Source organism: Osmerus eperlanus, chromosome 17 (genome assembly GCF_963692335.1).
Source record: "Osmerus eperlanus chromosome 17, fOsmEpe2.1, whole genome shotgun sequence".
In the NCBI taxonomy this organism is placed as follows: domain Eukaryota; kingdom Metazoa; phylum Chordata; class Actinopteri; order Osmeriformes; family Osmeridae; genus Osmerus; species Osmerus eperlanus.
This window is the reverse complement of record NC_085034.1, coordinates 1,338,507-1,364,614: the sequence shown is the minus strand read 5'-3', so window position 1 is coordinate 1,364,614 and position 26,108 is coordinate 1,338,507. Positions and strand designations below refer to the sequence as shown.

Below are 26,108 nucleotides of genomic sequence, written 5' to 3'. Positions count from 1 at the left end.
GTAGATAGTGAGCAGGACACAGTCCAGAAGGGTGACAAGCCATTTCCTGAACTTGAAGAGAAAATAGAACCTGAAGTTCAACGAGTATGCAGTGGAGTGGATGCAGATGGAGAGGTAACAGTAGAATGCAGAAACAGTAGCGGTTTAGTGTCTACAGTACATCAGAAACTATTCCCTAAGGTGTCTCTAGTCTCCATGACTGTTTAGATAATTTACAAACTTATTAGTTACACTGTTTCTATTAGTGGTACTCTACTGGATTTAGATACAGTGTGAAGTTGGATTCCCATCTACCCTCTGCACGTTCATCATCACATTTCATATTTACCTCTCACATACTGTACTTGTTATGTTGTATGTTTAAAAATACATTTCTAATTATCTCTCACGTCCCTTTTCCAAAGGCTAAGGCAATGGAGACACAGAAAGAGCCTGGAGACAAAGACCTCGCCACAAAGGAGAGCAGCCCCACAAGCCCATCAGATCTGGCTAAGCTGGAGAGCTCTGTCCTCCCCATACTGGAGGCCCAGACTAAAGAACTGACGCAACCAAAGGACGACTCAGAAAAACTCACCGATTCACTCAAGGGCAGACGCAAACTGGAAGTGCTGCCGATCTCGTCAGAGTCCCCCAGCTCCGAGGATGACAGGGAGCTCTCGGAGAAAAAAGAAGCAGACGCCCCTAAGAAAAGACTGCTTGTGCCGATGGACCTCAGAGGCGACTCACTGGAGGACAGCAGTGAGAGTGTGGGTAAAGACAGCCCCATGTCCGGGGACGAGGAAGACTTCATTCGAAAACAGATCATGGACATGAGCGAGAACGAAGACGCCTCTCCGTCGGACGAAGAAAACCTGATCCGGCGAAAGGTCCGAGATCAGGAAAGGAAACGTAACGAAGACCAGAGAGGAGATGTGAAGGAGAGGAGCGCGTCAGGAAAAGCCCGGCGCCTCCTTAAAAACAGTACCATCAGCCCTGACGACGACGAGATTAAGAAAATCAGCACCTCGTTAGACGCCCCTGAGGACACTGGGAAAGAGGAGGGAACTGAATCCAAAGTCGACCAACCTCAGACAGAGGAGCAGGAAGGTGGCATGGGCGTACGTAAATTCAGAACCATCGAGCTCAACACAACCAGTTACCCGGTAAGTGTGCCCGGAATACCAAGAGATGACGGCGAACTGGAAATGGAGAACTTGACGGATTCGCCAGATGACCGATCCAGAGGTGAAGGTTCCTCCAGCCTCCATGCCTCCAGCTTCACTCCGGGGACGTCCCCAACATCGCTATCCTCTCTGGATGAGGACAGCGACAGCAGCCCCAGCAACATACGCTCCGGCGAGGGCAAACAGCACAGGAAAGCCAAACACAGACAACCTGGCCAGGTCCTGCCCACCATCGAGGATTCTTCAGAGGAAGAAGAACTTCGCGAGGAGGAGGAGCTACTCAGGGAGCAGGAGAAGCAGAAAGGCTCGGGCAAGAAATCCAAGAAGGACAAAGAAGAAATACGAGCGCAGAGGAGACGAGAGCGTCCTAAAACGCCTCCGAGCAACCTCTCCCCCATCGAGGATGCGTCTCCGACGGAGGAGTTGAGACAAGAGGCTGAAATGGAGGAGATCAGACGTTCCTCCTGCTCGGATTTCTCCCCCAGCATTGAGTCAGAGCCGGAAGGATTTGAAATAAAGGCGGAGAAGATTGCAGCTGTCCAGAAAGTGTACACGCTTCCCACATCGATGTCCCTGTACTCACCAACGGACGACAAAGACAGACAGGACGCCACTCAGAAAAAACAACTGAAAACTGCCGACGAGACGTATGAAGAGATCATGCTAAAGGCTAAGTCCCCTACAGCTGAAAAAGTTGAGATCCCTCCAGGAAAAGAGTCCCTTTATGGAGGTATGCTCATTGAAGACTATGCCTACGAGTCCCTTGTTGATGGATCAAAAACTCAGCAGCAGGATCTTGAGAAGATCTCAGTTCCAGCTTCGCCCAAAAAACTCAGATCACCAGATGAGGTTTACGAAGACATGATGCAGAAGAGGAAAGAGTTCATGCAGTTGGAACAAGAATTCCAACAAACACAGCCTGTGTCAGAGAGACCAAAACCTACGATCATATTGCAACCGGCCAACAGTAGCACCTCTGCCAGCCCTACAGTTTCCATAGGCAAGGACGGGAAACCCTTGTTAGATGCAGAAGCTGCTTATGAAGAGCTCATGAAGAAAGTGCTGACTCCTGGAACCAGCCCAACCCAGCAGACTGACGTTCCCCCAGCAGAGGGGGCACTTCCTAGTCTTGAGGCTGACAAAGCTCTACCTAGAAGGGCTCTCCAGCCCATTCCAGACCTCAGGGTGACGCAGTGTTCGTCGGGAGAGGAAGGATCCGATGAAGAATGCAGTGCAGCCAAGATGCAGGACGAGCCGAAAGCTGATGTTCCTGAAGCGGATCAGACACCTTCAGTGACAGAAGATCCCACAGCGGTTGTTTGCGAGGTTCCTCCAGCAACTACGTCCAACCAACCACATACCATAGTGGCGGCATCAGAGGTGGAGCAGCGAGTGGAGATTAACCAACCCGAAGCCATAGACCTCTCCGGTGTCAAATCTGTGACTCCAAACATGGTCCCAAAACCACCTGCCCCGGTAGATTCCAGTGTATCACCTTTACCCACCGTACCACAGTACACCCCCACTGTGCCCAGCATCGTGTCCACTGCCCCTCCTGTCCCCCCAAAACCAGCCGTCCTCCGCAGGTGTCTGTCTCAGGAAAAAGCAGACGTCCCTATCCCTCCACCACTGCCACCTCCCACCCTACCCAAACCAACCGTTTACCCAAGGAAACCTCCGGTTCCCCTTCCACCTCAAGCTTCATCGACCCCAGTCAGGTGTGACCCTGTGGCCATGACAACAGGACAAGCAGGGTTAGCAAGTCAGCCTGTGGCAGCAGCTACATACAAGCCCCACGTTCCTCCTCCAGTTCCTCCAAAGCCTTCCTCCATCCCTGCTAGTATGGGGTATAGCCACAGGCCAGGCGATGGTGTCAAACCACCTGTTGCACCAAAACCAACAGGTTCTCAGCCAACCTCCCCGGCCCATGTCACATATCCACCAAGACCTACTGTGCTCCCCACAGGCACTTCTGACATGGCCTTGAATCTGAGCCCCTTTGCTGAAAGGCCAGGTTACGCCTCACCAAAGTCCCCCTCCTCCCCAAGATACGCCAGCAACCTCCATGACACGTATGTGGTCATCACTCTGCCCTCCCAGCCCAGCTCTCCAGTTGAGGGCTTCACAACCCAGGCCCCATCAAGTCCAGGCCCAGTATCTCCTTTAAGACAAGCCCAACCTCAATCACAGCAATATCCACAGCCACCTCCCCCTCAAACAACCAGGGTGCCCTTGGCATACACTCGAATCACTGAGTCCATAGAAAGCCAAGAGATATGTGGACCAGAGAAGGTTGTGTCGAGCTCCTGTCATGTGATTGAGGCCATATCGGCTTCAGCACAGCCCCCTCTGGTCATGCCGAACCTCCTTTCTCAAGTAGTAACGACCGAAGTCCAAAGAACAACTGTGTCTGTGGTGCATGAAAGAGCCACACCCCCCACGCCCGCCCCCAGAGCAACCGGCGTTCCCATTTCGTTGGAGAAACCCAAACCGCAACAGACCCACACTACACACAGCTACCAGCCAGGAGAGGTAGTCGACCTTCGCACGATGAAGGAGGATCCTGAATCATCCATGAATGGTGTAGATCTGTCCGCCGGCCCTGAGATAAGACGTCAGTCCTTGGTGCCAGACATTGGTGTTCGTCCTACAAGTGCAGTGCAGTCATCGGTTGTCAACCTCAGTGCTGAGTCCTCCACTGTTTCCATAGTGACAGACAGCATCACCATAGTAACGTGCGCGGCAACCATACAACGGTACGAGAAAGTAGACACCCCCGAAGCATCCTCCTGCATGCCCCTTCAGCTCACAAAAAACAAAGCGTTCGAGCCGGTTTCTCAAATAGTTTACCGGCCCATAGATTCTCAACCCTCCACCAGTGACAACGCAGAAATCCCCATAAACCTCTCCGTTGGATCCAGCACAGGAGGTGGAACCTTCCAGCCTCCGCCCATCACCATCGCCCCAACTCCCACTCCCGCATGTGTTGCCAATGGCCTAACCAGTGGCACGGCCACAGTAGCAGGGGCAGTTGACCTCAGCACGGTAAAACCTTTCAACACAGTGGTGTCAATCGATCCTTCCTCTGTGGATGTCGTTACGGCTGTGATCACGGAGGATGATGGGACACCGGTGGACCTGACAGCTGGAAGGAGAGCCGTTTGCTGTAATGTCGTCTACACGCTCCCTTTTACAGGGAGCTGCACCACGCAGCAGGCAACCACACCTTTACCCGAGGATCGCTTTGGATACCGGGATGATCATTATCAGTATGATCGTACGCCATATGGAATGAGAGGGTTTGGGGGGATCAAACCGTCGATGTCAGACACTAACCTGGCTGAGGCTGGCCTTTTTGTCTACAAAAGCAAGAACAGTTATAATTTCAATGGCACCACTGAAGGTGCAGTTGACCTGACATCAGCAAAGATATCCGATGCAGGTCAGTGCAGTGATATCGCAGACCTTTCCCTAAAATATCACTTTGAATTTCTTCCACTTATTCACGGCCAATAAGTGTGTCCGTTTTGTCATTCTCTTTTTTCGTCATTTTTTTGTTTGTTTTTTCTTTCATATAAGTTGTTTGCATGGACATTTCATTTTCATAATTTTTTTCATGCTCTTCCATCACATTTCCATAAACAGATGTACGTGCTTGCATGCTTCCATGTGGAACTGGCTTGGCATCACTTTTCATCTGGCAAGGCTGGACTTTCATCCATTCTTTTTTTGTTGTTGCTTTCCTCATTTGGATGGGGCATGGCTTTTTGTGAGCTATTTTACCATTTACGTAATGAGGTCTATGGATTCAATTGTATTTTTTTGCCTTCGACAGGAGAAGCTGTTGACTACTCCAAGAAAGGAGCATACTCTGGGATGACAATTCCTCCTTACTCCCAAGCCAGAGTAACAGGATCTACAGGGACTCTCTTTGGAACAAGCAGTGTCTTGAGGTCGTCTAATGGCGTGGTTTACTCTTCAGTGGCCGCACCAATTCCCTCCACCTATGCCATCACCACCCAGCCTGGTTCCATCTTCAGCACCACCTACAACACCCTGTCAGGGATGCACACCAGCGACACCATGCCGTCCCTCTCAGACCTCCAGAACCAGCCCCTCACCAGATCCCACAGCTTCCTGTCCTCCCTCTCCATCACGACGGCAGACGAGCAGAGCAACGCTCCCCTCAACCTGGAGATTTCCAAACACGGCGTCTCCGCCGCTGGTTTCGGCATCGCGACCGCTGCAACCTCTCTGGCTCTGGACTCTTACACTGAGGCGTCCCTGGAGGCCATCGCGGCCTCCCTAGAGGCACTCTCCTCCCCCATGGTTCCCGGGGACGGCCAGTATCAGATGGAGCGGGAGATGCTGGAGGTGGAGAAGATGAAGCAACAGCGGCTGGCGGAGGAGCTGGAGTGGGAGCGGCAGGAGATCCAGCGCTTCCGCGAGCAGGAGCAGATTCTGGTGCAGAAGGAGCTTGAGGAGCTGCAGTCGATGAAGCAGCAGATCCTCTGCCAACAGGAGGAGGAGCGCCAGGCCCATCTGATGATGCAGAAGGAGACCTACGCCCAGCAGCAGCAGCAGCTGGAGCAGATCCAGAGGCTGCAGGAGCAACTTCGACAGCAGCTGGAGGAACAGAGGTTCATTAAGATGTACCCAGGGGCCGATGCCCTGGGTCACGGCCAGCAAGAGGCCATCATCCTGGGGCCGGACGGCACGGAGCTGTCCCGCAAGATTATGGACAGCGGGGTTCAGACCGACGAGGAGGACGGGGCGGTCGAGAAGGCCTACACGGCGGGGAGGAAGAAGAGGACGGTGAAGAAGAGCGTGGACAGCTGCGTGCAGACGGACGATGAGGATCAGGAGGAGTGGGAGGTGCCGGCGAGAGGGAGACGGAGCAGGCCTCGCACGGCCCGGGGAGAGAGAGGGGGACAGACCGACATGTCCATCCAGGCCCATGCTGAGATCTCCATACAGACTGACACAGAGGGCAACGTCAGAATGGACACGAGAATGGAGCTGTCAGACTCGGAGAGAACTTCCCCCAAGAGAAGACCCACCCCCTTAGAGATAGGCACATCCCCACACCTCAAAACGGACTCGTTCACCCTTCAAGCCCCTCCCAAATCTCCCAAAGTCCTCTACTCCCCCATATCTCCTTGCATATCCCCCAGCAAATCTCTGGAGTTTGTGTCCTATGAGAAATCACTAGGTGACACCAGCCCTCAGAGGATAAGAGGGAGCACTGAACCGACCAAAGTGTCTCCTGCGAGCCCGAGGTCGTCGAAGGTCATGCAACGATCCCTTTCTATGAGTCCCACCGGAGAGGAGAGAGCATCATCTAACCAGTTTGGGGAAGGTTACTCTGTAAGTCAAAAATGTTTTCCGATAATAGTGGGAATATGTATTGGAATGGGAACACCATTGTTTGGGGTAGTATCTCTATCAATTAAAAGAAAACCTTTTTTTTCATCATGACACTGTAGTATTAGCTTAATTGAATTAATGAACTACTATTCTCGTTATACTACGTAGCACGTTAGTTTTCCCTCTACCCCTCTCAGGATGTAAGAACACTTATCTGTCTGAGCAGTTAGTTGAGAAGCACCTCATATATGCATGAAAATTGGAGGGCAAAAAGCTTAGCTTGCAAGAAAATATTGAGCCACCACACATCCATAGAGGTTTATCTGAATAAATTACATATTTTGTGGCTTCCCCTGAGAAGGCACATTTTTGTTGAGAAGTTTAGTGCATCACATAGGAATGTACACTTTATCTTAAGGTACACATATTCACCCTTTACTAGTTTCTTATTAACATGCATATTAGTAGCAACTTGACTCTTTATTAGTCATTAGTTAGCACTTATTAAGGACTTATCATGCATGACCATATTCTACAACTACTAGGCCATGAACTACAGGGTTTTCCTCACTAACCTCATAATTACTCATAATCTTATTCTATCTATAATTCCAGAAATATGTGTGTCACCGACATCTTACTCACCAACTGCATCACGGGCACTGTGCTCTAATTCCAGGAAGCTGTGTGTGTGTGTGTCACCTACTTCATCATGGGCACTGTGCATCTGTCTATAGTTCCAGGAATCTGTGTTTGTGTGTTTCACCAACATCTTAATCACCTGCATCATGGGCCAGCTGAGGTTATTCGCAGAGTACTTTTTAAAATGAAAAGTACCACGTTATACAACTGTCTCATTTGTCTAACTTGTATAATTTGTTATTTTCCACAGGGAAAAGGTTCATCAGGCAGTACGCCAACAGGAACTCAGAAGAAGGTGAAGAGAACCCTCCCAAACCCACCTTCCGAAGACGAGTCGACGTCTGCCAGTCAGACCGGCTACAGCACCGGCTCGGCACGCCGGCGCATGTGCCGCAACTCCAACATGGCACGAGCCAAGATCCTCCAGGACATCGATCGAGAGCTCAACCTGGTGGAGCGTGAGTCTTCCAAGCTTCGCCACAAGCAGGCGGAGCTGGACGAGGAAGAGAAGGAGATCGACGCCAAGCTGAGGTACCTGGAGATGGGAATCAACCGGAGGAAGGACGTCCTGCTGAAGGAAAGGGAGAAGAGGGAGAGGGCTTATCTACAGAGCGTGGCTGAAGACCGCGACTACATGTCGGACAGCGAGGTTAGCAACATCCGGGAGACGCGGGGGAGCCGAGGGGTCAGCGGGGTCGAGGAGGTTGGAAGTCACGGGCTGGAGCGTCCCAGGACGGCACCACAGTCTGAATTGGAGGAATTCGTCCCACCGCAGACGACACACGACTACAGCAAGTACTCTCAGTACCAGTACTCCCAGAGCCAGACGATGTACCAGCAGCAGTCCCTCTACCAGGCCCCTCAGTCCTACCAATCCCAGTCCCTCTACTCGTCCGTTCCCTCCCTCTCCAGCTCCCAGCAGCAGAGCTACCACCAGATGCTCCTGCTCCAGCAGAAGGCCGCACGACAGGCTGCCCTTCTCTCCGAGCTCGACGCTACCAAGATGGCCTCCGCGTACGACGTCATCAGCCGTCAGCCCGACCCCACGTCCTCCTCCTACCTGGGGGTGAGGTACGACAAGTATGGCAACCACTTGGACCTGCGGGCCCTGGAAGGGGGCAGCATGGCGGGCAGCCCAATGTCCAACGTCTCTGATTCCTTTTATACCGACATGGACCATCACACACCCAGGAGCTACGTCCTCCTGGAGGATGCAGCCGAGCTGGCCAAGAGCTCCAACAGCCTGGCTTCCTCGTCGTACAGCCTGGCCGAGAAGGAGCTAGCCAAGGCAGAGAGGCTTCTGCGGAGAAGCGCGGCCGATCTGGGCTCGACGGACTACCTGGGCTCCACCTCCAGGCTGCACACGTACGGGAAGACGCCCGACGAAGAGGATGCCATGGAGGAGCCGTACGAGCTGAAGCTGCTGAAGCAGCAGCTGAAGCAGGAGTTCAGGAGGAGCGGGGGTGGGACGGAGAGCCTGGAACAGCTTACCGGGCTCCCTCAACACTACTACACCCCCAGTTCTGGAGTGTCCAGCTACTCCCAAAGACACTACCCAAAGACGGAAAAGTACAGCATCAGCCGGCTGACCCTGGAGAAGCAGGCTGCCAAGCAGCTGCCCGCTTCGATGCTCTACCAGAAACACAAAACCCCACAGATGGAGCCCAAGATATCCACCAAGTACTCCTCCGTTCAGGACAGCCGAGGCCTGGAGACGGACTACAGCAGCTACCTGGGTTCCAGCGGCAGTTCCCCCAGGTCCAGTCGCCTGATGCAGGACGAGATCACATTCGGCCTGCGCAAGAACATCGCCGAACAGCAGAAGTATCTCGGGTCCACCTTGGGAACCAACCTGGCCGGTTCTCTCAACCTGGGCCAGAGCATGAACCTGGACTCTGCCTATCCTAGCGGCAGCCGCTCCCGACCGTCCTCCCGTCCGACCTCCGTGTACGGCCTGGACCTGTCAATCAAGAGAGACCCTTCCAGCTCTTCTCTAAGGCTTAAGGGGGATGGGGAGGTGTCGCTGGAGGGTTCCAGCTACCAAGCCCCCACCGGTCGCACCAAGCCGACCAGTCTGCCCATAGTGCAAGGAGGTCGGGGACGCATCCCCATCGTGGCACAGAACTCAGAGGAGGAGAGCCCGTTGAGTCCTGTGGGGCAACCCATGGGCATGGCCCGGGCATCAGCAGGACCTCTGCCACCCATATCAGCTGACTCGAGGGATCAGTTTGGCTCCTGCCTCTCCCTGCAGGAGACCCAGCTACAGCAGCACCTGAGAGAGGAGCCGACCAGAGGGAGGGGCTACGTGATGATGGACGACCTTCAGGGCACCATGTCGGACAGCGAAGGTAAAAAACTTCCTTGTCACGCTGTTGGGTTCTTCCTGTGGGAGTGGGACTGCTTCCTGTTTCCTGCTTCCTGTTTCCTGTGTGGGAGTGGGACTGCTTGCATGCGACAGACTCTGGCTTTCTTCACTTTAGACTTTGTGTTTTCGTTTGTTGTCTTTTATCTCAGTTTTGGTTGTTTATTCTTTACTCTCAATGCATGTCGTCTTTCTTTTTGTCATTTACTTTTTGTGTTTGTTATTTAGGGCTTAATTTAATTTAAAATATTGTTGCCCTGCATGCATGTCTGTGTATTGCTGTCCTTGCATGACATTCAGATAGTTTCAGTATTTTGTTATCTGGTATATGAATGCCAATATTAGTGTTGTTACTGTGTATAGCATCTAGTAGTGTATGTTCACAATCTGAATTTCTGCATTTCTGACATACTGTCATCTCAAATGAACAGTATTTCATAACTGGCATACTTGAAATGAAGGTTTTATTCTTCACGTCTTAAAGGATTTCCATATTTTTTTTAAATCCTGCTTATTAAGCGCACAAGCTCCTTTGTGTGTTGAGACAGAATAAGTGTGTAATCCCTCCTGAAAGCTCAGGTCAAAACCATGCAAGGAAAATGCTTCTTGCTTTATCATTACATTTACATTTAGTCATTTAGCAGACGCTCTTATCCAGAGCGACTTACAGTAAGTACAGGGACATTCCCCCCCAAGGCAAGTAGGGTGAAGTGCCTTGCCCAAGGACACAACGTTATTTTGCACGGCCAGGTATCGAACCGGCAACCTTCTGATTACTAGCCCAATTCCCTAACCACTCAGCCTCCTGACTCCCTTTCATGAATGATATATTTGCCTCCCTGACTAGCTAAATTTTATGAAAATTATACTGTATCATCGTCTATGTAATACTTACTCAGCAATATTTTACCTGGACAAAGACAAATCTATATATTTATATATCATATAATGTTTATCTCAGTCGACAATTCACCTACAAAGAAATTATTAACTTGAACTACTGTCATGTTGATTACGGCAGATCTAGTTCTGAAACTGTACTTGTTAGTCTTGCAGATAACAGTGGAAAGATCTTTCTAGCATTAACATTGTTAAATGTTTGACAGTGCATGTTATGTAAATGCATGTTGTGCTGTGTAATAAATACAAAACAATAATTTGCATGCCCGTCTTTGAATATGCATGGTTGTCTTTGAAATTATGAGGTTTCGTTTTTTTGTTGGTTATAGTACAAGTAAACAAATGAAAAATTATTACAAGTTGACTTAGTGTGTTTACAGTCTGTTTTTAGCATTATTCTCTACCAACTAACCAGTCGAATGATTTTCAATGCCTCTACATTTTAAAAACAGCAAAACCATCAGCTTATATGTAACCTCGTTGCCCACATTTCCAACTGTCATTCAACTGTACTAAAATCAAACTCATGCAATGTCCTGCTTGGCAGCATGATGCAGTGTAAATCAGGTTTCCTTGGTTACAGCCCTCAGTGACTCCATGATGGCTTTGAACAGAGAAGATCCAAGAGACTCACATGAGAATATAGCTAACGGTAGAGTATTAGTTCAATTCTCCACCCCTGCCACTTGCCCATCAACAGATATTTAAAAACAAAATGCTATTTGCATAATGACACATTGGGGTGACTAAATGCTGAGAGCGTGAGACATGCAATGGCTGCTTCCAAACTAGTATGAGTAGTTAAAAAAAAATGTTTACTAACAAAAACTACAGATTGAACAATTTCATAAATATGCATTAATCTAGTTCTCCTTTCATGTACAATAGTCAATCCATTAACCTCAATTGCCCATTTGAAATGATAGTTGACCTTGTCCCTGAAGCTTAAAAATGAGTTTATTTAGCATTTAGCAGCTTGTCATTCATATTCTCTGTGGGTTGAGAAAAATTAAATGTTAGCAGTGTCCAAACATATCTACTCTTTTACCTTGGGGGCCCTTTCAGTTTTTGTATTATTCATTCTGCATTCCAGACTTTGTCCTATATGAGTCAACAGGTTGCAAGTTGTTAAATACTAAACAAAATGGAAGTCAGCCTCATGCTCATGTATCCACCAATCAGAGTGTCTCCTCGTGGACAGGTCAGATGTGGTGAAATGACTTGATTTATTCGTTCCCTCCTCTCCTGTGTGTTTGTGAAGCCTACCACCTGCGCCAGGAGGAGACTGACTGGTTTGATCAGCCGAGAGACGGCCGACCTGAGAATGGCCACGAGAGGAGACAGGTACCCTTCATACACGTGCAAAAGGAAAACACTTGATCCACAAATCGTATATACATCACTGTGGTTACCAGAGGTCCAGGGGTGTAGGTTTGTTTTCAAATGGGGGTGGGAAATGTTAAAATTTTTTAACTGATGATGAGGCTGTTAAAACTAATTTTCTTTATGAAAAGTGGGATGGGACAGATTTGGCTTTTTTTTTGGGGGGGGGGGGACATGAAACTTCCACACCTGTTCAGGTGTTTAGCCATGCTAATACCCTGTCCTTTCTGTCTCTCAGGGAAAAGATCTGTACTACCCCTTTCCTCACACCAGGGTTAAACTGCAGAGGAATCCCAAGGATCGCAGTGTATCAGGTAATTTAAACAGGATTGTACTTTCCCAGGTAATAATTTAATGTCTAACTTGTTTCCAGAGTCAAAACAAGAGAATCTTACCTAAAGAAAAACAGACTCTTTACAGTCATGTATTTAAATAATTCTGTTCACTAGATGAACCAGTTCCTAGTTTCTTGTCTTGCATACGCCCACTTCAATTCACCATTGTGCACGCATCACTTCCGCATATTGCATAAGTCAGGTCAACGGTTTCCGCTAGCTGGCAGTTACTTTTGTTCTCGCACACAGTTCGGGTCATCTTGACAATGAACCAAAATGACAATGAACATGTACATAGGATTCTATGTAACTTATTTTTATGTTGGTATATACTGTTAAGTATAGGTCATCATATAAAGTGCCCATTGACAGTGAGGCTAAAAATACAATAAGCTGGACATCTTATCAGATAAATCTACAGTTACTGCATTTCGATGCACAACGTTAACACTAACAATAAACACATCGTATTTAGACGATCCTAAACAGGGCAGATAATCCTGGTCTGGCTTATAAAACCTTAATCATCACGTTGAGTCAGATCGCCCACTGCTCCCTCACATCTCACCACCTCTATCGTTTTGGCGCCTTTCCACTCTCATCAGTCATCCACGCTCAAAATGGCGTAACCTTCACAGGGAAAATTACTTGATGCAATTAACGAGCGTCCCACAAAGGAGGAGCCAGATTATGAGTCTCTTTGAGAATGAATCGTTTGTCGTTGTGATTTGTCACATTCCTGATCGCGTCAACGCGTCTGACAGGGAAGCGCTGCTTTGGCCCCTTCCATTGAAGAATAGTAAACATCGCTCCGTCAGAGAACAGACTGTTTGACGATGTGTGTTTTGGTCATGTAAACAACAGTCGTGAGTGTGTGTGTGTGAGCGTGTGTGTGTATGGACGTGTGTATGAATGTGTGTTTGTGTCAGTATGTTTCAACATTTTCTGTGTTTCCCTCATTTATCTCACTCGTGTGTGAACTGGATTCTCTTCTCATTCAGGAAACGGTCTAGGCATCCGTGTGGTGGGAGGGAAAGAGGTTGCCGGCAGCAACGGAGACATCGGAGCCTACGTTGCCAAGGTCCTTCCTGGCGGAGCAGCGGAACAATCTGGGAAGATTCTAGAAGGTATGTTTGTTCCATCACAGAGAGACACAGTCTACATAGTATGTCCTATGAAATGTTGCATAGACTGAATGTAATTATAAGTGAAAGAAATTCTGGTATAATTGATGTGAAAACATCAAATAAAAAATGATATAACATATGATACACACAATATAAGATAATGTCCCCTAATTCAAGACATATCACACCCTCAGAACACAATCTACCGTACCAGTGAAGCATATCATTCTTCGCCCCAGCCTAGCATATATATCAGTTGTCTGTAAGCACTGTGTATCAGTCTACAGATTTACTGGCAGTGATCTCACCCTAGGCCAGCTTTTCCTGACACTCTCCCAGAGATGGATGGCTATGTCGCGTATTAAATTAAAGGTATTTCATGAGCCGTATTGATTCAAGCAGAGGGAGGCTTGGGACAGCGATACACTCTCTCTGTCTGTGTCAGGTGACCAAGGGCCATTCAGGGCCACGGTGAATTAAGGTTGATGAGGGTCCCCGGGTGCTTTGTAAGGCTGTCAGGGCGTGATGTAGAGGTGGGCAGCACGGACGGGGTGGTGTACACAGGGCAAGGAGAGAGAGTCAGTCTACACGGGGCACGGAGAGAGAGTCAGTCTACACGGGGCAAGGAGAGAGAGTCAGTCTACACGGGGCAAGGAGAGAGAGTCAGTCTACACGGGGCAAGGAGAGAGAGTCAGTCTACACGGGGCAAGGAGAGAGAGTCAGTCTACACGGGGCAAGGAGAGAGAGTCAGTCTACACGGGGCAAGGAGAGAGAGTCAGTCTACACGGGGCAAGGAGAGAGAGTCAGTCTACACGGGGCAAGGAGAGAGAGTCAGTCTACACGGGGCAAGGAGAGAGAGTCAGTCTACATGGGGCAAGGAGAGAGAGTCAGTCTCTACTGTGGGGGGGGGGGGGGCGGTGTCCGTGTGCAGGACTGCAATCCGTCCATCAGTGGTGTGTATGTGTGTGTATGTGAGTGTCTTTGTGTATATGCGTGCGTGTGTGTGTTTGTATGAGTGTGTGTGACTGTGTGTATGTGAGTGTCTTTGTGTATATGCGTGTGTGTGCGTGTGTGTGTTTGTATGAGTGTGTGTGACTGTGTGTATGTCAGTGTCTTTGTGTGTGTGTGTGTGTGCGTGTGTTTGTCTCGTCTCTTTATCCTCTCTGTCCTTCCTGTCCCTTCATCCTTCCTCTCCTCCATCTCTGTCTCCTTGATCCCGTCACTTTCAATAATCACTTGTCTACGTTCCTCCACCCCCCTCCCTCCCTCCACCCACCCCCCTCCCTTCCTCCACCCCCTCCCTCCACCTCCCTCCCTCCCCCTTTTTCTGACTGACTGCTTATAAAACCGCTACATTATCTTCCTGCACACAGACTCAAAGTGAGCTTTCACCAGGTGCAGTCTAACCCGTGTGTATTTCCTAAACTCTATGTCAAGCTCTTCATCGTCCAACCTAGTTGTGTAGTTCTGTAGTTCTGTAGGTCTATAGTTTTGTAGTTCTGTAGACAACTGCCTAAGCCTCAGGACCTCAGCTACAACATGAGACGCAATCCTCTGATTCAAACATCTCAACTGATGTCCCGAATCCTCTCTTTACACTTCTAGTCACACAGACACAAGAATAGAGAGGCTTGTCGAGGCTGGCCGTGTCACCAGAGGGTTGCTGTCGAGACAAACCTGTGGTTCCGTCTAATGAATCGCTCAATGTTACAACACTTATTACCGTGTCAGAACAGACTGCGTGAGTCGATGGCTCTCTGGAGCGTCGTGTCTCGCTGAGCGAGAGAGAGAGGATTGTCAGATAGAGACGGTTTTAAGGGATAATGTTCTTCCAGCCATATTATTTGTCTGTACTTTGTCCATGAGTTTGTGTGCGTATATGTAAATAGTATTTGTTTGCTTGCATATGTGTATGTGTGTGTGAACGAGAGAAAGGATATCTGAATCATACTGCCGATGAATCCCAGTGTGAAACTTGCCTGCGTGTCACACACACACACACACACAGCTCAAGATCTCCGGCGCAGGAAGAAGAGCGTCCAGAAGAGACGAGTTCACCTCTGTAAGTTTTGAAGAGAGGGTTTGTGGAGAGCGAGAGGGGGGGAGGGAGAGAGAGAGGGGGAGAGAGAGCGAGAGGGGGGGAGGGAGAGAGAGAGAGGGGGAGAGAGAGGGGGAGTGCGGGAGAGGGGGAGGGAGAGAGAGAGGGGGGGGGAGAGAGGGGGTGCTGTGGTGCTTTGCTGTGCTGTGCCCTGTGTTATTTCACCTGTTATTTCTAACCAGTGGGGTCACATTCATCTCCCTTCTTGGCTTCCTTCTTGACTTTCCCTACTTGACTTCCTGTTACGAGAATTTGACCTCCGCCTGTACTGCTTTGACATCAGCACATCTGTCCACCAAAAAAGGACACAGTGTAAAATAAAATCTCTCTTCTTCTGTGCATGGGTTTTCCCTAACATGAACATCCAGTTCAACTTGATTTCAGACACACCGATCCACATCCTATCAGAGTGTCTCAAAGCCTAAATGTTGCTTCAAAACATTTACTTGTCACCCCTCTCGTGTGTGGGTCAGCTGGTGTGGTAGTAAACAATGTGTTTATCCTGAGCGTGTGACTGTGTGCTGTCCAGGAATGCAGGTGCTGGAGTGGAACGGACTTCCCCTCACAGGGAAGACCTACGAGGAGGTGCAGGGGCTTGTGGGACAGCTCTGTGGGGAGGCGGAGCTCTGTGTCAGACTGTGAGTATCTCTCCTCCTTCCGTCTCTTTTATTTTCTTCCATCCCGTCATCCTTCCACACTTCTATCGCTGTTTTATTATCTTCTCTATTCCTCCTTCCACTCTTCTATCTCTCTCTCTATCGCTCTCTCTCCCTCTCTCTATCTCTAAATCTCTACATCTCTCTCAGGGATCTGAACATGCTGGCTGACTCAGATGCCTCCCAGCATCTGGATTTCCAGGACCAGACTAAGGGTACCTAGCTCTCTAGAACTCATTTTTTAAATTCTTATTTCTATCTATTTCTATATCTTTGCAGGTATGCACAGTATGTTTGTGTGGACTGTTGCTTGTGAACAAAACAAAAACAAATGTTTTTTTCTCTCGTGTGTGTGGCGTGTGTGTGTGGTGCTTGTGTGTGTGTGCGTGGTGCTTGTGCGCCCTCTGCAGGCGACAGGCCCCCCAGGTCTCCGGGGGTGGACCCCAAGCAGCTGGCCGCTGAGCTGCAGAAGGTGTCCCAGCAGCAGGCTCCGCCCCCGACCACCACCTCCTCCTCGCTCTCAGCGGGGGGCGACAGGGGATCCTACGGCATTTCAGGAACTACCTCCACCACCTCCAGCGCCGTCGCCAGCCCCGGACAGCCTGGCTCACCCTCCGTCAGCAAGAAACGTCACAGCAGCAAGGTGAGGAGAGGAGAGGTGAGGTGAGGTGAGGTGAGGTGAGGAGAGGAGAGGAGAGGTGAGGAGAGGAGAGGAGAGGAGAGGTGAGGAGAGGTGAGGAGAGGAGAGGTGAGGAGAGGTGAGGAGAGGAGAGGAGAGGAGAGGAGAGGTGAGGAGAGGAGAGGAGAGGTGAGGAGAGGTGAGGTGAGGAGAGGAGAGGAGAGGTGAGGTGAGGAGAGGAGAGGAGAGGAGAGGTGAGGAGAGGAGAGGTGAGGTGAGGAGAGGTGAGGTGAGGAGAGGTGAGGTGAGGAGAGGAGAGGTGAGGAGAGGTGAGGTGAGGTGAGGAGAGGTGAGGTGAGGAGAGGAGAGGAGAGGTGAGGTGAGGTGAGGTGAGGAGAGGAGAGGTGAGGTGAGGAGGAGAGGTGAGGTGAGGAGAGGTGAGGTGAGGTGAGGAGAGGAGAGGAGAGGAGAGGTGAGGTGAGGAGAGGTGAGGAGAGGAGAGGTGAGGAGAGGAGAGGTGAGGTGAGGAGAGGAGAGGTGAGGTGAGGAGAGGAGAGGTGAGGTGAGGAGAGGTGAGGAGAGGTGAGGAGAGGAGAGGAGAGGTGAGGAGAGGTGAGGAGAGGAGAGGTGAGAGAGGTGAGGAGAGGAGAGGTGAGGAGAGGTGAGGAGAGGAGAGGAGAGGTGAGGTGAGGAGAGGTGAGGTGAGGTGAGGAGAGGTGAGGAGAGGTGAGGTGAGGTGAGGTGAGGAGAGGAGAGGTGAGGTGAGGAGAGGAGAGGAGAGGTGAGGAGAGGTGAGGAGAGGAGAGGTGAGGAGAGGAGAGGTGAGGAGAGGTGAGGAGAGGTGAGGTGAGGAGAGGAGAGGAGAGGTGAGGAGAGGTGAGGAGAGGTGAGGAGAGGTGAGGAGAGGAGAGGAGAGGTGAGGAGAGGTGAGGTGAGGAGAGGAGAGGAGAGGTGAGGAGAGGAGAGGTGAGGAGAGGTGAGGAGAGGTGAGGAGAGGAGAGGAGAGGTGAGGAGAGGAGAGGTGAGGTGAGGAGAGGTGAGGAGAGGTGAGGAGAGGTGAGGTGAGGTGAGGTGAGGAGAGGAGAGGTGAGGTGAGGAGAGGTGAGGAGAGGAGAGGTGAGGAGAGGAGAGGTGAGGAGAGGAGAGGAGAGGTGAGGAGAGGTGAGGTGAGGAGAGGAGAGGAGAGGTGAGGAGAGGTGAGGTGAGGAGAGGAGAGGTGAGGAGAGGTGAGGTGAGGAGAGGAGAGGAGAGGTGAGGAGAGGAGAGGTGAGGAGAGGAGAGGAGAGGTGAGGAGAGGAGAGGAGAGGAGAGGTGAGGAGAGGTGAGGAGAGGAGAGGTGAGGTGAGGTGAGGAGAGGTGAGGAGAGGTGAGGTGAGGAGAGGTGAGGAGAGGTGAGGTGAGGAGAGGAGAGGTGAGGAGAGGAGAGGTGAGGAGAGGTGAGGAGAGGTGAGGTGAGGTGAGGAGAGGAGAGGTGAGGAGAGGTGAGGAGAGGTGAGGTGAGGTGAGGGGAGGAGAGGTAGGAAAGGAGAGGTGAGGAGAGGTGAGGTGAGGAGAGGTGAGGAGAGGAGAGGAGAGGTGAGGAGAGGTGAGGAGAGGTGAGGAGAGGTGAGGAGAGGAGAGGTAAGGAAAGGAGAGGTGAGGAGAGGTGAGGTGAGGAGAGGTGAGGAGAGGTGAGGAGAGGTGAGGAGAGGAGAGGTGAGGTGAGGTGAGGTGAGGTGAGGAGAGGTGAGGAGAGGTGAGGAGAGGTGAGGAGCAGAGAGGGGCTCTACTAGCTGAAGGATTGAGATGTCATTTTCCTCCCAGGCTCCCACTCACAGGAGATGTAAATTGCGCACACGCCTGCTGTACCTACATGTGTTTTGTTTCTCCAACCCTGCAGACAGTGGAGGCGGTGAAGACTCAGACCCACCCTGTCAGCGGGGAGATCCAGGTCAGCTTGCTTTCTGGAAGTCCACTTCAGACACACACAAGTCAATCATTAACACTGTATATCAGTGCTTTTGATCACGTCACTTTGTCTCTGGACAAAACAAGCCCTTCTAGATTCACACTTAACACACACACACACACGTCAAAGTTTCCATTGATAAAAAGTGAGCTAACAGGCAGCTGGTGTTTGGACTGCAGCTCCAGATTAACTACGACAAGCAGATGGGGAACCTGATCGTGCACGTGCTCCAGGCCAGGAACCTGGCGCCACGCGACAACAACGCATACTCAGACCCCTTCGTTAAAGTCTACCTGCTGCCTGGGAGGGGGTGAGTCGCTGTGAACACACACACACACACACCGGAGAGACACTCACACACATGCCAGACACACACACACCCATGAGAGAGGCACACACCCAAGAGAGAGAGACACACACACAGCCCAGAGAGACACTCGCACACATGCCAGACACACAAAAAATGTTCTAGCATTTCCAGAAGATTTACATCTCATGCACACTTTGGTGAGCATAACAGATACTGATGGTGGCAATAAGAAAATATCTTCTTGTGGACACGCACTTCCATGCTGATAAAACTCACAGAAAGGACATCAACATCGAAATCAAAGCTCGAGTTCTTGAACGGCAGCCATTTTGTAAAAGCTTTAAACCTTATTCCATTCATTTTAAAATCGATTTACAATTGATTTTAGCTTGCCATGGCATCTTTCAGTGTTCTAAACTTCACCCTCGCTTGCTATCAGCTCCATAACACCACAGCGGACATTACTGTAGGTTCAATTACCTTTTCCTAATTTCTTAAAAGCCCCCCGTGATATTACATTCTTATTTTCAGAGTTATCAACACCCTATCAGCGTCAATCGAGACGTGTAATATTTAGATACTGTATGTAGATAGAGGTAATGTAAATTATATGATCTCTTCCATGCAGTTTAGCTGATTTACCTCCTACGGTGTGGTTGCTAGGCGGTAGGACAGGGAAATTGATACGTCTCATATTTGCTTGTAATATGATCCTCACACACTCAAGCAGCCTGCGCTCGCTTCCTGAATGGGATTACACTGCGTTCTAATTGGCTCTCCCACCTTTCCATCCCTTGTCGACAGGGTATTCAGCGACTGTGTTCAGTGGATACACACACGTTCACACAGTCACTGTCTCAGACAAACACACTCTCACACACACACTGCAGCCCCCCCACTCCCACAACACACACACTCACTGCAGCCCCCACAACACACACACTCACACACACACTGCAGCCCCCACAACACACACACTCACACACACACTGCAGCCCCCCCACTCCCACAACACACACACTCACTGCAGCCCCCACAACACACACACTCACACACACACTGCAGCCCCCACAACACACACACTCACACACACACTGCAGCCCCCACAACACACACTCACACACTCACTGCAGCCCCCACAACACACACACTCACACACACACTGCAGCCCCCACAACACACACACTCACACACACACTGCAGCCCCCACAACACACACACTCACTGCAGCCCCCACAACACACACACTCACACACACACTGCAGCCCCCACAACACACACACTCACACACACACTGCAGCCCCCACAACACACACACTCACACACACACTGCAGCCCCCACAACACACACACTCACACACACACTGCAGCCCCCACTCCCACAACACACACACTCACTGCAGCCCCCACAACACACACACTCACACACACACTGCAGCCCCCACAACACACACACTCACACACACACTGCAGCCCCCACAACACACACACTCACACACACACTGCAGCCCCCACAACACACACACTCACACACACACTGCAGCCCCCACAACACACACACTCACACACACACTGCAGCCCCCACAACACACACACTCACACACACACTGCAGCCCCCACAACACACACTCACACACTCACTGCAGCCCCCACAACACACACACTCACACACACACTGCAGCCCCCACAACACACACACTCACACACACACTGCAGCCCCCACAACACACACACTCACACACACACTGCAGCCCCCACAACACACACACTCACACACACACTGCAGCCCCCACAACACACACACTCACACACTCACTGCAGCCCCCACAACACACACACTCACACACACACTGCAGCCCCCACAACACACACACTCACACACACACTGCAGCCCCCACAACACACACACTCACACACACACGCACGCACACACACACTGCAGCCCCCACAACACACACACTCACACACACACTGCAGCCCCCACAACACACACACTCACACACACACTGCAGCCCCCACAACACACACACTCACACACACACTGCAGCCCCCACAACACACACACTCACACACTCACTGCAGCCCCCACAACACACACACTCACACACACTGCAGCCCCCACAACACACACACTCACACACACACTGCAGCCCCCACAACACACACACTCACACACACACGCACGCACGCACACACACACTGCAGCCCCCACAACACACACACACACACACACACTGCAGCCCCCACAACACACACACACACACACACACACACACACTGCAGCCCCCACAACACACACATACACACACACACACACACACTGCAGCCCCCACAACACACACACACACACACACACTGCAGCCCCCACAACACACACACAACCCTCTCTTGTTACTACTACTTATTGTAACCATTATGATCACAACCCCCCCCCACACACAACCCTCCCCCCCACCCCCCCACACACACCCTCCCCCCCACCCTCTTCTGACAACTCTTTCTTTGTGTATGTTGTGTTTATATTTAATGCATGCTGGATCTTCTCAGTCAGGTCATGGTTGTCCAGAACGCCAGGTATGTGATTGCCCACTCTGATCTTAAATATGGTCGTTGTTTGGTTGACTTTTGGTTGAAGGAAAGAAGGTGGTTGTGGTTGGACCACTGTTTTTTTTTTTCTTCCCCTGACTTGCATTGGAGCTCATGGCTCAGAGACTGGAGAGACCCCCTTCTAACACCCCCCACCCCTGTGGTGTGTTTCACTACCTCTAACCTTCCCCACACCCTTATTCTCAACACTGCATCCTCTACACACTATGCATCTGCCCCTAGACATGCTAATTTTGTGCTATAGATATACTCCTGATATCCCCTCTTCTCTCCCAACTAATTGTACTAAATTTCTACCGGATGACCTAGTTTGTGTTCCTCCCCATTTTCATTATTACTTTGATACCCAGGCATATCCAAGCCTTGGATGTAGGCCTACATCCTTAGCTATACATCGTGGTCTTATTTTATTTCTGTGCAATCTTCTTTTTCCTACATTGTGTCTTACAACCTCCAGTACACCCTGACAGCATGTCTTACATCCTGACCAACCGTCAGTTGTACTGTTGGTACCCCACAAGGCGGATCACTTCTTACATCGTGACCTATACTGTGATACCTATATCCTGATGACATAACCTTTGACCCATTGTGATCTAACAATGTGCCCTGCATCTTCACAGTACATTGTGCCATACACCCCTAGATCCTACTGTACCATGCATTGCCTGTCCCAAGATGTTGTGTTGTTTCCATTCTCCTCTGGACTCTTCTCTCGTTACTCCTGTCAGTCCTGTTACTGACCTGTGTGTGTGGGTGCATGGTGTGTGTGTGTGGGGGTGCATGGTGTGTGTGTGTGTGTGGATACGTTGTATGTGATTTCAGCGCTGAGAATAAGAGAAGGTCAAAACATGCAGGCAAGAGTCTGAATCCGGAGTGGAACCAGACTGTCATCTACAAGAACATCCACCTGGAACAGGTACTAGACGGCCCACGCATTCACGAAGGGTCACTTGAAGGTTAGGTTGTGGTTGGAGTTGAACCCTGTGTTTGTTGTGTCCCAGCTGAGGAAGAAGACCTTGGAGGTGAGCGTCTGGGATTACGACAAGAGCTCCTCTAACGACTTCCTGGGAGAGGTGATACTTTCTTGTGAACGTTGTAAAAACATCCCTCCAAAAAAATCCACTGTACTCCGATAAAAGCAACACATCTAACCACCCACAATATTTCTGTGCGTGTCGCTGACACGTGTTGGTGTGTGTGTTGGTGTATCCAGGTTCTCATCGACCTGTCGAACACAGCCCAGCTGGACAACATCCCTCGCTGGCTCCAGCTGAAGGAACAGACCGAGGGTGAGCACCACCGACGCTCCCACACGAGCCAGGGACGCCAGCACTCCCCCAAACAGCCCTCCCACGGCAGTCAGCATGCCTCCCCCAAGACCGGTGGCTCCGCCCAGGACTCCGCCCAGGACTCCCCCAAGTCCTCCGTCATCAAGAGCCGAAGCCACGGGATATTCCCCGACCCGGCCAAGGGTAGGAGACACACACACACACACCCCGCCCTCCTCTCTCCCGCCTCCTCACCGCCATCCTACACATCCTCCCCGACGCCTCGTGCTTTCCTGTTTCTGGTCTCTCTTTCCTCCTTTTTTTGGTCTCTCTCTCCTGGTCTCTCTGTCTCTATTTTTTTCTTCTTCTTCTATGTCTCTCTTTGCAGTTTAGTCTCTTTCTCCCACTATCTACTGGCTTGTCTTTCTTTCTATTCCTTTCCCTCCCTTTTCTCTCTTTCTCCCCCTCTTTCTGTCATTCTGACTCACCCATTGTAGCTTTGGCTTCATGCTTCTTGCTTTCTCATGCTATGGTCCTCAGTTGTGTGCATAAACCAACCCAGCTGCAAGAACGGCCCTTAACTTCAACCACCCACACAAGGGAAGCTGGCCGTGGAAGGCTTTGAAAACATCCTTAACTTAGGCTACATCTCAAATGTGTCCTTCTAAACATAAACATAAATGCCACTGAATGCCAGATCCTCCAAAATGTAGCATGCAGAGTTAACTAGCTAGCTGGTAAACACAAGGGATCACTACTGCTAAGTCATAGACAGTAGCTTAGAGTATGAGCTATTTTTTGGTAATTTGGTGAATTTGGTTGTTTTAGACACGCAGGTGCCCACTATTGAGAAATCACACAGTAGCCCCAGCACATCGAAGCCTTCCCAGTCAGAGAGCCACAGCCAACATCAGCACACTCGCTCTCACGGCGCTCCGCGGTCCGCCGGCGGCAAATCCGCCTCGCGGCCGCACCACCCCAAGGACGGCGGAAGTGCCGGCGGCGGTGTTGCCGTGGCAGCGGGCGAAGCTTCCGCCCCTCAGCAGCAGCATACGCCGCAGCGTCTCCAACCAAGTAAACGACGCAAATAAAATAAAAAACTCCGCAGCATGGCCGCATCGCGCTCATCTGTTCCACCTTCTGTTCTGTTAGACCTTTTTTTGTTTTCGTTTTTTCTTCGTTTTTCCCCACGTTCCTTTCCCGGTCCTTGTCCACACAGTAAGTCTGTAGTTCACCTCTCAGCGCTTCTCTTCCTGTATGTTCCCACGGTCTGTGGAGCCAGCACATCACACGAACCCCGAGCACTTTCACTTCACGTTCACTCTTTTTGAACCGAAGAGGCATAAAAGACCGTTAAAAGCTTTGTAAACTGTTTTATCGTGAGACACGACAAGCAGAATTTTTTTACTTTATTAGAGAAGTTAACCAAAAGTTATTTTAAATAGTAGAACCTACAACAAATAAGAAAATAAACGTAGAACATTTTTGATTTGTTAATTTTTGTACATGTAGGCCTGTATGTCTAACTGTAGGTAATCTTGACATAGACTGACTTGTACCAAACTAGATTGGCTGTATTTGAAAGGTTGAGTCAGAATGACCTGTCAATCACATTTACATTTAGTCATTTAGCAGACGCTCTTATCCAGAGCGACTTACAGTAAGTACAGGGACATTCCCCCCAAGGCAAGTAGGGTAAAGTGCCTTGCCCAAGGACACAACGTCATCTGGCACGGCCGGGAATCGAACTGGCAACCTTCTGATTACAAGCCCGCTTCCCTAACCGCTCAGCCACCTGACTCCCAGAATCAGATTCAGATCTGACGACTGGACAAGCACACTACTGACTAGTGTCAGAACACGCTGGAGTCCAGCATTAGGTTGGCAGCAGTGATGAGTTTAAGTTAAATAAAAATACTGGTGGTCATTATAAATTGTCAGTTGGACATTTTGTACAATCTGATCCAAACACATCTACATAAAAGAACTCGACCTAACCCATCCCTTCCCTCACTTTACCATAAAGCCTTTTAACGGTTTTCAGAGTTCATTTTGGCTATTATTTAATCCCGATTTTTTTACTGTCAGCTTTCTGTGAAAAGCTACTCCACTGAGATCGTTGTGCATGCAGTCCACTGCCCTCTACCCAAGGTTTTATTTTTTATTTCCCCAACTTTATTTTTCTACCCACAATGCAACTCAGTAGACGCTGCACACCCCACCCCTTAGTGACATGTGGGCGGGGCTAACTGCACCAGTCACTGTGGCTGCATGCCGTTGACAGTAACGCTGCTTGCCATTGGTGAGGATAATTCGCTTTCTGAGTCTCCATCTCGCCCCCTTCCCCTCCCTCCGCCCTCATCCTGACCTATGAACTGCCCGCCACCCCTGGCCATGACCTTTTGCTCCCTCGGCGTGACCCCACGTTGACCCCGCCCATGCGCCTGCGAACCTCCGCCCACCCCACCCAAGCCCAACGAAACTCCGCCCACCTCTCCCTGAGGCATCACAGGCACAGCGTAGTGGGCGTGGTCACCGTTCGGAGACCCCAGTCCGATTCGCTGCCCGCCCTGCCGCCGGCGGCTCCATCAGCCAATTGGAGCAGAGCAGACGGTCGTCAGCTGACCCTCAGAAAAGCCTTGTCTGAAGAGAGACCATGGAGGGACGGAGGTGAGAGACCAGCGGCCCCCCTCAGTCATGTGACTGGAGCGGGGGGGAAGGAGGAGGAGGAGAGAGGAGGAGGAGAGAGAGAGGAAGCTACTAACGCACACCTGCAGAGAACTAAAGAATGAAAAAGACAAGAGAGAAGAGAGAGAATTTTAAATAGATGAATAGATGGATAAAAGATAAAGATCATACACACACAGCCACAGCCAGCCAGAGATTCATGCGGAGAGACACATCTCTTGATGGCCGACGACACAGCTTGCTAATATCAGGAAAATGAGAACTGGGGGCGTGACATCATTTCCTGTCTATTGAATATTATTCTTCTCCCAATTGAACTCAGTAAGTGCCTGACTGTGTTTTATCTGCTTAAAGACTTCATCGACTGGCATTAGCAAGCTTTTCTCCTGTAGTCACAACGTGTCTTTCAGGCCTGAGAGAGAGGAGCGTCGGCATGAATTCTGGGTAATATCACATTCACGCATCCCACGTCATTCACAGCCAATCATGTTCTGTATCACTGCCACACGTACGGTACTTGGCCCACGAGACCACAGTCTAAAGTGTGATCCTGATAGGATGGTGATGAATGACCTTGTTTCTTTCAGCATAATCAGTTGATAAAAATGAGAAACATGTTGGGGGGGGGGGAA

The 26,108-nt window shown here is 50.4% G+C and overlaps 1 protein-coding gene across 1 annotated transcript in view; it reads left to right on the top strand.

Moving 5' to 3' along the window:
- Positions 1–26,108, top strand: part of LOC134038024 (protein piccolo-like) — a 44,832-nt gene that overhangs the window by 13,490 nt on the left and 5,234 nt on the right. The window contains 19 exon segments of the mRNA XM_062483615.1: positions 5–114; positions 405–4,605; positions 4,999–6,530; positions 7,423–9,520; positions 11,018–11,086; positions 11,696–11,778; positions 12,056–12,131; positions 13,154–13,279; positions 15,907–16,015; positions 16,184–16,248; positions 16,444–16,676; positions 18,532–18,582; positions 18,780–18,910; positions 21,458–21,484; positions 22,343–22,436; positions 22,522–22,593; positions 22,734–22,992; positions 23,617–23,871; positions 25,114–25,458. Coding sequence (XP_062339599.1) covers positions 5–114; positions 405–4,605; positions 4,999–6,530; positions 7,423–9,520; positions 11,018–11,086; positions 11,696–11,778; positions 12,056–12,131; positions 13,154–13,279; positions 15,907–16,015; positions 16,184–16,248; positions 16,444–16,676; positions 18,532–18,582; positions 18,780–18,910; positions 21,458–21,484; positions 22,343–22,436; positions 22,522–22,593; positions 22,734–22,992; positions 23,617–23,871; positions 25,114–25,458 — 9,936 coding nt within the window.